Source organism: Gossypium raimondii, chromosome 5, assembly GCF_025698545.1.
Source record: "Gossypium raimondii isolate GPD5lz chromosome 5, ASM2569854v1, whole genome shotgun sequence".
Lineage (NCBI taxonomy): Eukaryota > Viridiplantae > Streptophyta > Magnoliopsida > Malvales > Malvaceae > Gossypium > Gossypium raimondii.
Window position 1 is genome coordinate 47097809 of NC_068569.1, and position 11536 is coordinate 47109344.

The 11536-nt window shown below is 34.7% G+C and overlaps 1 protein-coding gene across 6 annotated transcripts; it reads right to left on the minus strand.

Moving 5' to 3' along the window:
• Nucleotides 1-457: 457 nt before the first annotated feature.
• LOC105766253 (flap endonuclease 1-like) lies at nucleotides 458-11331 on the minus strand. Of its 6 annotated transcripts, none has more exons than XM_052631857.1 (5): nucleotides 11120-11331; nucleotides 9894-9948; nucleotides 8265-8318; nucleotides 8101-8149; nucleotides 458-1714 (listed from the first exon to the last, which is right to left on the minus strand). In XM_052631857.1, the coding sequence occupies exons 1-5, from the start codon at nucleotides 11130-11132 to the stop codon at nucleotides 1628-1630; spliced, it is 258 nt and encodes an 85-aa protein (XP_052487817.1). In that variant the 5' UTR covers nucleotides 11133-11331; the 3' UTR covers nucleotides 458-1627. The 6 variants fall into 6 exon arrangements, 4 of the variants coding, with proteins under 4 accessions (XP_052487817.1, XP_052487818.1, XP_052487816.1 ...); XM_052631858.1 differs by lacking the exon at nucleotides 11120-11331 and adding an exon at nucleotides 10752-10890; XM_052631856.1 differs by lacking the exon at nucleotides 11120-11331 and adding an exon at nucleotides 10752-10890 and having other exon boundaries at nucleotides 1123-1714; nucleotides 9181-9948.
• Nucleotides 11332-11536: the final 205 nt, after the last annotated feature.

The following is an 11536-nucleotide window of genomic DNA, read 5'->3' on the forward strand; positions in this document are numbered from 1 at the left end:
AATTTCTTCCATCTTTTGTACCCGATCGAATAACACCAAAAATTCTCGCAATTTCGTCATGCTAACTAACATTTTAATCTCATCATTTAACCATCTTCAAAATGGATGCACATTTTTTCCTCATTTGACATAATTTTCCAGGCATATTTACTAAACTATACAAATTCTCATTCATACTCAGCTACAAATTTATTTCCCTGTTTCAATTCAAAAAATTCTTTTTGTTTTTGATCCAAGTATTGTTTGGTGACATATTTCTTTTTGAACTTGGATCTTATGTAACACCCTTATCTTGTTTCAATTGCCGGAATAGGATACAAGATGTTACCAGTCAAGCTGGAACAATTAATAATAATTTATGTTCGATAATCAATTCAATCTCATAATACAAGTAACATTCATTACGAAAGAGATTACTCTATTTTGGTCTTAAATTGAGATTTTGAAGCTCTAGAAATAAGTCACGAGCATTCAGGGACCAATTCAAAACAAATCAGAGCATTCATAGGAAAATTAAAAATTTCCAAGTCAGGGGTTACACGGTCATGTGTCCAGGCCCTGTGAGAAAATCCAGCTCGTGAGGCTCCAACATGGCTGTGTCGTTATCCCACACCCCCTGTGCAACTTCACACACCCGTGTACATAAATTGTGTAACTAATTGATTTGGATCACGCTGTCATGTCGCAAACCGTGTGCCAGCCCATGTAACAATCGAAATATCTTCACATGGCAGTGTCGCAGGCCGTGTGCTTGCCCGTGTGAAAATTTCTTGGAACACGCCTGTGGGTTTGCCCGTGTGCTACACATGGTCATGTGACAGCCCATATCCCAACCCGTGTGAGCCCAAAATTACCCATTTTCATGCTCAATTTCACTCCTTATTATTAAGGTGCCTATACACTTTCAAATAAACATTTTGAAAGGCCAAAACCAACTTCCAACACACATAAACATGACCATAAATTCATTCTATATATCATACATTTTTTCATCGTTGACACCTTAATACATTTCATCTCATTTAACTACCAATATACAAATTCAAGAACATTATCCAGGCCTACCATAATAACCATTATATTACAAGCTTTGAATTACCACAAAACATAGCATTTCATATTTTTAACCAATAAGTCACATTCTAGTAACATGCGGATTATTAGAAGTCATTCAAAAACACATCATAGCATAGCATTTTACTCAAACTAAGTAATTGACACAAATTATACATAGGGGTCCTAATGGTAGATCACCAAGACAGACCAATTTTGTAACACCCCAAACCCGGCCTAGATGTTATGGTCGAATCTGGCGATGTCACATGGAAAGGGATTTGAAGACAAGATTGTCGAGTTTAAAAACCGTTACAGTAAGTTAGCTTTTATTTAATTAAAAAACCAATTGATTTGATTTAAAACTTGTCTCTTAGCGAAAGCTTTTGTAACCAATTAATTTAGGGAAAATTGTTTCTATTTACGAAAAACTTTATTTTTTAGAAAAAAAACTGTGTTTTATGAAGTTGCAGTTTTAAAAAAATCCATAAAAAATAGTATAATGTCCCAAATTTAAAGCCAACAAGTCCATAGTCTAGAAGATACATAAAAAACCTCAAATAAGTAATAAATTCTAGGTATTAACAGAAAATAGTCTAAAATTTACGTGTGGCCACCGTTGTGTCCTCCGCTGCACTGACCCGTCAAGTCTAGGGATTACCTGTACAAATTAAACAGAGAAAGGGTGAGTTTTCACAAACTCAGTGTGTAATTCCCATAGAAAACATGTATACAGATAATCAATAGAATTCAGTTAGATACAGTCTGGGGCCCGTGGCCATCATAGAATCAGTTTGGGACTTAGCTCATTCAGATACAATCATAGAAATACATTAGGGCTTTGGCCCATATCAGATACAGAATGTAGATACAGTAAATTAGAATCCTACCCACCAGCCTCTACACACCATCTTCGTCCGACCCTACACACCATGTGGGGGTTAAATCAACCCACTCTTCCCTACACACCATGCTGTACCAAAATCCGACACATAATCAGAAGGTTGCAGCTGAGCTCCCAGATAATAGGCTTAATAGCCTTTTAGACACTTCCTCCAAATATCATCAACCCACCCCGATGAAATGCAACATACAGATATGTCATGCCATTATGCAATTAATAGTACATACATTCAGATATCATAAGTCATGCTCGGTATAGAAATCAGATAGACATATCACACATATAGGGGTCTAAGTAAAGCTTACCGACCCTACAGTAGGTCCATAGTCAACTTGAGCGACCCATGCAACCTTACAAAACTTTTTAGAAAAATGGGCTCACACGCCCATGTGGCACACTCAGCCCAAGCTGGCCTTGGTCACGTGATCCATTTTTAATGTAACCCGTGCTAGTTAATTATTCATATATGTTTTCACTATTTACTTATATGCTCCTTCAAAGCTATCTACTTGAGTCACTGCTACTAAATTATTTAAATCTTGAGCTACAGAATTCTGAATTAAGATCTGCTTGATTTTTTTGAAGCTAGACTCAAATACCTTTCTGCTAATGGTATTTTGTTGGATAAATCCTATAATGAAGCATATGATATTTTCAAACAGATATCCAACAATGTTTATTAATATCCTACCACGCGAGTTGGGACTATAGGAGAGCTGTTGGCACCATTGAGCTGGATGCAATCACTTCATTGACAACTTAGGTATCATCTTTAGCTAATATGATCAAAATAATGAAGAGGCCAAATGTAGTCCAGAAGATGAAATCAACTGAACTATCTTGTGTTTATTGTGGTGAAGACCAAGTGTTTGATTAATGCCCATCAAACCCTACTACATGGGTAATTTTAATCAAAATAACAATCCCTATTCTAACACTTACAATCCAGGCTACATCAAAACTTTGGTTGGAGTAATTGATAACTCTTGGAAAGAGTTATATTTCATGCCTTTAAACTTAGTTAATTGCTTGTACTTAAGTGATTTTAGTTGCATTTTAGGATATTGCATTAGTATTTTTAGAGCATTGCATTAAAGAGCTTGGATTGTGCTTAAGTGCTATTACATGTTGCTTTTAATTGCTTGTTCAAAGGACTTGTTTGGTGGTTGATTGGTAGGTGCAAAGTGTAGGAGAAGAAGTAGAGGTTTGAAGGTTTGACGTGACAAATTTTGGGTAGTTTACCAACAGAAATGCTATGGTTATACTTGGAAGATTCCTATTCAGCACCTAATGCATACCGTTCTTAGTCCCAGCAGTACTTGTATAAGAAAAATCCACCTAAAAACGAGAGAAATGATTATAGGCTAATGGACCTACCTTAGAAGGTCAAACCTATAAAAGCAAAAGGGGACCTAGAAAAGGGAGTTTTTCCAAATAGAAGAAAAAAACGGAGAAACTTTTGACATAAAAGGAGGAAAGGACCAAGAAGTAAGACAACTGAAGAAGGAGAAGATGACTGTATCATCTTTGGCAGGTACAAGAAATTGCGTTGTCGATGTTGAGAGATGAAAAGGGAAAAGCCAACCTCTTAGAATTTCTTCTTTGATTTTTATCGCATTTCCTTTAGAACTTAATTGTAAAAGATGATGTTGATAACTACATTAAACTTGAACTCGATTTGCCCAGCTATGAGCTAAATCTCTTAGGCCTGGGATTACTTGGCCAAACCTTTTAATTTCTATTAATGTTCACAATTTAAGTTGGAATTGTTCTACTATTTTATTCAATGGTATTTCATGCTTAGTACAGGTTGTGTTTTTCCGAATATGTAGCAAGTTATTAAGATAACTTAATGCTGACAGGGTTTGGTTATTTGGACAAACATTGGATAATATGAGTTAATGAAAAATTATTTATTCGCAGTAACCTCTAAACATAGAGCCTTGTCTTATTTGAAAAAGGGTAGAAACTATCAATGGTAGTCGAACTTAAGACTATAGACATATAGTACCTTAGGGAAGGTAGCCCAAGGTTTGCTCTCAAAAGAAGCAAAGTACTGTAGAAACCTATCGAGCAGCAGAATGTTCAAGATTTTGTTGTGGCATTAATAGTTAGAGAAGGCAGATGCATCAATAATCCCAGCCGTCCTAGTCAACATTGCAATTACTTAATCTTCTTTTCTATAGTTACTTGGTCGTGACATTCTTGTTTCGTTTACTTATTTCGTGTTGTACATTTTATACATCATCATTCTCTCATTTTGCCACAATATTCTCACTGTTACTTTGCTTTAACATTAATTCAGCCTAACTCTAACAACTCAACCAAATTATATAGTTCTAATCCCTGTGGAGACGATCTCACTCATCACTTTATTACTTGTTCGATGTATATACTTGCACAATTCACACATCATATTCACATGCGACAGTAATCAAGGTACAAGAAATTCAAACAATGTTGTTAGGCAGAATGTCGATAGGGTATCGCTTGGTTATAATCAACCCATGCCGCGATAAAATGTCCAATAAGCTCAGGCATCAACTTCATCATCATCATCTATTGAATCTTTGCTGAAAGAATATATGGTCAAGAATGATGTCGTAATTTAGAGTCAAGTTGTATCCCTGTGAGCTCTTGAAAATCAAGTGGGGCAGATAACAAATGCCTTAAATTCGAGACCACAAGGAGTTCTTCCAAGTGATATTGAGAATTTGAGATCACATGGGAAAGAGCATTGCAAGGCAATTACTCTCAAAAGTGGGACTCAATTGAATGAAATTGTTAAAGATGCCACTGTAGAAGAGGACAAATCTGATTTCAACCATGGAAAGAATTCAGTACATTCTGAATAGCACACTACAACTGAAAAGGTTAAACAGAAGACTGTTCTAGTAGAATCAGATCATGTTGCCAATAAAAATACCACAACAAAACAACATTAGCAACCTGAAGGACAGCCACCTCCATCTTTTCCTCAGTGATTTCACAATTGTAAACAAGATGACCAGTTCAAAAGATTTTTAGATGTCCTGAAACAACTCGACATCAACATACCATTGGTAGAAGCTTTGGAGAAAATGCTCAATTATGTGAAATTCATGAAAAACATATTGTCAAAGAAGTGAAAATTGAGAGAATTTGAAACTGTTGCTCTCATTGAAGGGTGCAAGGCGATGTTGGAGAATAAATTGCCTCCAAAGTTGAAGGACCCAAGGAGTTTTACTATCCCATGTTTAATTGGAAATCATTATGTTGGTAAGACATTTTGTGATTTACGAGCAAGCATCAATTTAATGCCTATGCCTGTCTTTAGGAAGTTGGAAATCAGAATAGCAAGACCTACTACGGTGATGTTGCAGCTAGCTGATCGATCCTATGCACATCCTGAAGGTAAAATTGAAGATGTCCTGGTAAGAGTAGATAAGTTTATTTTTCCTGCCAATTTCATTATTTTAGACTGTGAGGTTCACAAAGATGTGTCGATTATTCTTGGAAGATATTTTCTTGCTATGGGCAGAACTTTGATTTATGTAAAAAAAGGTGAACTAGCCATAAGGATGAATGATCAGTAGATCACTTTCAATGTATTCGATGCCTTGAAATGTGTTGATGAGAATGAAGAGTGCCATGCCATTGGTTTGATAGAAACAACAGTGTAAGAAGAGTTTGCAAAATTTTTCCAAAACAATTCTGATAGTTATATAGATTGACTTGAGCTAAATGAAATAGAGACTTTTGAAGAATTCAGCGATCTCATAGAGGCAAAACAGATTGTGGACAGACCAAGGAAAAAGTTTGAGTCCTTGGATTTATCAGCTCACACTTTCAATCCTCCTAAACCATCTATAGAGGAACCTCTCACACTAGAGTTGAATCATTTTCCATTTCATTTGAAATATGCTTACTTGGAAGACAACAGCACCTTGCCGGTAGTTATTTATACGGAGTTGACACCCGATCAAGAGGCCAAGTTGTTGGAAGTTCGTCAATGATCTATAAAGGCATTAGGGTGGATAATTACCAGCATTAAGGGAATCAGCCATCATCTATGCATGCATAAAATTTTATTAGAGGATTTTTATAGTAATTTTATTGAACAATAGAGACGGTTGAATCCCATTATGATGGAAGTTGTTAAGAAAGAAATCATCAAGTGGCTCGATGCTGGTATTATCTACCCTATCTCTGACAGTTCTTGGGTGAGTCATGTACAATGTGTGCCAAAGAAAAGAGGTGTCGCAGTGGTCAGCAATGATAACAATGAGCTATACCAACTTGTATTGTCCCGGGATGGAGAGTGTGCATGGATTATCGCAAGCTCAATAAGGCAACTAGGAAGGACCACTATCCCTTACGGTTTATTGATCAAATGTTGGAAAAATTAGTTGAGAAGGCCTTTTACTATTTCTTGGATGGATACTCAGGGTATAATTAGATTGTTATAGCTCCCAGTGACCAAGAGAAGACAACTTTCACTTGTCCATATGGTACTTTTACATTTAGACGAATGCCATTCGGGTTATGTAATGCCCCGGTAACATTTTAGCATTTTATGACGGCAATATTCTCTGCTATGGTGAAAAATTTTCTTCAAGTCTTTATGGATGATTTCTCTGTCTTTGGCAATAACTTTGAGGGCTCTTTGAAAAATCTGGAATTGGTTCTTTGCCGTTGTGAAGAAACAAATCTTGTCTTGAATTGAGAAAAAATGTCATTTCATGATCAGTGAAGGCATTGCTCTGGGGCATAAAGTATCACAACAAGGGATTGAAGTTGACAAAGCAAAAATTGAGGTAATAGAAAAATTGCTGCCTCCTACTGGTGTTAAGTGTAGAGTTTCTTAGGCCATGCAGCTTTTATAAAAGATTCATTAAGGATTTCTCAAAGATATCTAAACCCTTGTGTTCCTTGCTGGAGCAAAATAGACCTTTCAATATTGATGAACATTGTTTGATAGCTTTCAAGGAATTGAAGAAACAACTGGTAGCAGCACAAATTGTAATAGCTCTGGAGTAGAAATTTCCTTTCGAACTCATGTGTGACGCCATCAATTATGCTGTAAGAGCAGTGTTGGGGAAAATGAAAGTCAAGGTATTTTGTGCAATCTATTATGCCAGCAGGACCCTAACAAATTTGTAGCTTAATTACACCACCACTGAAAATGAGTTATTGGTTGTAATATTCGTGTTCGATAAATTCTGATCTTATTTAGTTGGTACCAAGGTCACAATCTACACAAACCACTCTATTATCACTACACCAAAACAGGTTTTTAGCTGCGTTCTTTTATGCTTTTAGCGGCGCTTTTTTGCGGCGTTTTTGAAAGCACCGCAAAAAATGCCACTGTTGTCAATGCCGCAAACGTTTGTGGTGTTTTTAGAAATAAACGCTGCTATAGATCATGACCTTTAGCGGCGCTTTCCCACAAACGCCGCTATAGATCAGGACCTTTAGCGGCGCTTTTACACAAACGCCGCTATAGCTCAAGACCTTTAGCGGCGCTTTTCCCACAAACGCCGCTATAGATCAAGACCTTTAGCGGCCCTTTTACACAAATGCCGCTATAGCTCAAGACCTTTAGCGGCGCTTTTCCCACAAACGCCGCTATAGATCATGACTTTTAGCAGTGCTTCTCCCACAAACGCTGCTAAAAGTGCCATTCCGCTAAACATTTTTATTAAATAATTTTTTGCAATAACAAATGGAAAGGTCAAATTTTATTTTGAATGTATTACTTTTCATTAACAATAAAAGTAAAATAAATTATAGTAATAAATTTCAACATTCACCTAAATAAATAAATAAACATAAACAATTAAATTTCCTAACAATAAATAAATAAATAAATTTCATTATACGGGAAAAGAAAATATATTCCTTTTATTATTATATAACAAAAATTAGTACTAAAAATACTATTATTATACATACACTTCCGTTTTCTTGCAGTGTCAAATTGATTGAACTCTACGAGTATCTACTACTGACAGTTGACAAAATTTTTGCTACATATTTAATTTTTCAATGTCCTCCTTATGTCCAATCTAATAATAAAAACAACAACACCTTAATTTTCCGTAGGGGTGAAACAACAAAAGGAAACTTTACTTATCACTCCATGTTTGACCAAAGAAAAATACCTCCATGGCTTCTTGCAAATCCTTAGTAGCATTTGCCCTCTTTGAGTAACTACATGACAAATTTAGTATAAAAATTATGAAAAAGCAACATTCTACTCATCAAGCTCCGGTCATATTGAAGGAAACCATCAAAAAAACAATTTGAATAATTTGCAATAAAGTACCGCTTAACAAGCTCTTGTTTTTTCAAATCTGGAGGCTGCCTATCAAAATCATAGCTGAAAGAAAATACCACAAGCATTAGCAAATAAAAGGCCTTTGGGATGTGGTACCGTGTAGGCAGCATAAGGCAGAAAATATCTGTGTTAGGAAAAATACTACAACCATGAAGTATGAAGGTCATCGAATAAAATACAGATTGTTATAAATGTTTAAATTGTTGTACGAATGACTAAATTTTTCTATTTTCTCCTTGAGTTGGCTCATCAATAATGAAAACAAGACTCTCTATCAGTAAGGGAAGAAACACCGAAATCGGGTCAATAGGTTAGGATTCTAATTTCCTCTGACACACATAAGCAGTCAACTATGCATCAGTTTTTTCACTAATTCAAAACCAGAAAGATTTTCTGCCTTCCTCTGGCCATAGCCGTTGCCTCTTTTGCTCATCTACAATGGTCAATATTTTCTAACATATAACATCTTAAAAAAAAATAAGAACAGAGCAAAGAATTTTATTTTCACAAAAAAGATAACTAATTGTTAGCTTGGTTACACTAGATGAAGTTCAAATCACTAAAACTAAAACCACTCCTAATAGCTCACAATAGCAATCTTATAAAGATAAAATGAAGACAGAAAACAAATATATCACTCAAAATATAACCCAAAGTTAAAATCCTGAAACAGAATGATCCCAAGATTGATACATTTTTCTAGAGGAATAGATGAGGTATTAATAAGGTTAAAACAACCTAAAAATACAAGAGATTATATGAGATAACTCATAAAATCGATGCCCTTAAACCACATATCACAAGAAAAGCATAAATTTCACAAAACATGGAGAAAGTTGCAAACAACAAACAAAGAGAACCCATTTGATTAAATAACTACACAAATATAAATAAAAGGAAATACCTTGCATCTGAGCTGAAGAGGAATCCAAAAGAAGAAGCAGGGAGAATAAAAGAAGTGAAAAGAGAAACCTTTTCTCCATCTCCATGGTGAAGGAAACAAATGGTAAAATGAGATACCATGAAAAAGAAAAGAAATGGTGGCAAAAAGAAAGCAACAATAGCTAAGAAAAAAGAGAGCTCTTTGTGACTGTATATATATTAAAATACAAAACCCAGAAAAGAAAAAATAATAAAAATGAAAATCTGGTTTTGATGCTCTTTAGAAATAGTAAATTTCAAAATTCAGAACTACCCATATTATGCAATTATACTTTAAAGTCAGCTTGATTAAGGATAAAAGATCCATTCCACCATTAGTTTTATAATATACATCTTGTTATCATCAACTAATCTTCCTTTGTTTTTACTAAAAGAATCATTTCTAATTTTTGTATTTCATAAGAATTGCTCTAACCAGTCAAAGAAATCCCTACATATCAACTCATTAACATGATTCTAATTATTTTTGTACTGGGAGGGGCATTTTCTGATTTATATAGTAGAGTTTTTAGATTTTATAAATAGGGTTAAAATAACGAATATGAAGTAAATTGTGAAACTTTAAAAACCGAGGAGTCATAAAGCAAACTATATGGGGGATTTTAAATTCACTTAACAAAATTAAGAAAAATAAGTCTGGTTGAAAGTAATGGAGCCAGGAGAGAAGAGAAAAACCTGTTCAGCAATGCTAGCTGCCTCAGCATAAGCATCTTGGATGTTCTCAGCAAGCCTATGAACAAATATATTAGATATGCCTCCAGCAGCAACAATGAATGGACCAGTAGCTAGTGTTATGAGAACAATCTCCCAACAGTTGATAAACCAATAATATGATCAAATTATAAATCAATATAAAGGAAAATAATGCTTTGGCCCCCTCAAAAAATGGAAAAAAAGTATACTTAATCCTTTCAAAAAATGGAAAAAAAGAATACTTAATCCTTTCAAAAATTATAAAATCATAAACTAATTCTGCTGATATAATCTTATACAATTCAAACTGTAACTAAAATTCCCAAAGGCCTTGTGGCAAATGCCAATGCAAGCAGGCCAACCAGATAACTAAAGGATCAAAAATGAAATTCAATGATTCAATTTTAAGTAAAAGGATTAAGGCAAATTTCAATGATTCAATAAATTAAATTGAACTCCATTTGTATAAACTACATCAGCTGCTATTCAATCAATCCTCTACCATTGTCGCCTTTTTTTTTTCCTTTTAAAAAGTTGTCTTTTTTTTCGCTTCCATGACACCAAAAAAATCATTATTAATAAAATTAATGAAAATTAATAAGCCCATCGAAAAATCCTATCTAACTCAACTCAATTTCCCCTAAAGTTGATTCCTAAGGATTTCTCATTACGCACCCAAATCCTCTCAAAGATTATAAAAGAAACACCAAAAATCAAACTCTTTCCTCCCCAACGATAATTAGGCGTGATGGGGGAAGATGATGTGTTCCTTTCAACAACACCAAAAATCTTTTTATTGGATGGGAAAGCATGAAAAAAAGAAAAGAAAACCACACTCACCTCTCTTGAGTTGTTGATTCTAGCACAAAGAAGAATAAATGATGAAAAGAAAATTTCCCTCCCCTTTCTCTACTCTTTGATCAGCATTAGAAAAGAAGAGATTACAAAATTTCAGTCTACATTAAACCCAATCGCTGCAAAAAAATAGTTCAAAAAAATGGCGCATCGAAGCTGTCAGTCATTTAGAAAAAAAAAATGAAAACCCAAAACAAGAATGATAAAGTAGATTAAGGTAAAACAAAAGGGCAAGTCAAATTTACTACAATTAAAACCACTTAATCCAAAGGGCATTAGGAATTTGCCTTTCTATTTTTTCGAAACAAAAAACTGAAAATTTTGTAGCTGAATTACATGCCAAAAATACTCGCCTTCACAAGCCATAAGGGCAACTTAGCTACTTGTGTTTTTCCGACTCTTCTTCTTCCTTGATGCAAAGCTGCTCGGTCCGATTTCTATTTGGGGGATTTCAGCTGAAGAAAAACAAACTTTTATTTGGGGGATTTAAGGCGCACGACGGAGATGAGAAGTAGAGGGAGTAATGAGCGGGTAACCAAAAATCAATTTTTGGGAGTGAGCGAGATTTTGATTACCTTTTATTTGCTTCCACATTTGCGGCGTTTTAAGAAAAAACGCCACAACTAAAATTTAATTCCTACACTGAAACGACACCGTATCAAAAAATTACAATGCATGTTTGTGGTGTTTTTTATCAAAACATCAGTAATGTCTATCTTTTGTGGTGTTTTTCCTAAAAACGCCACTAAGAAATTTAAATTCTTTTATTG

Excerpts from the sequence above, each read along its gene's own strand:
- LOC105766253 (XM_012585631.2), bottom strand. The coding sequence starts at position 8,443 with ATGACCTTCATACTTCATGGTTGTAGTATTTTTCCTAACACAGATATT. Across the intron at positions 8,150-8,264 it reads AAACAAGAGCTTGTTAAGCG|TTACTCAAAGAGGGCAAATG; the intron begins GTACTTTATTGC and ends TTTGTCATGTAG. Across the intron at positions 1,715-8,100 it reads ATTTGCAAGAAGCCATGGAG|GTAATCCCTAGACTTGACGG; the intron begins GTATTTTTCTTT and ends TAATTTGTACAG.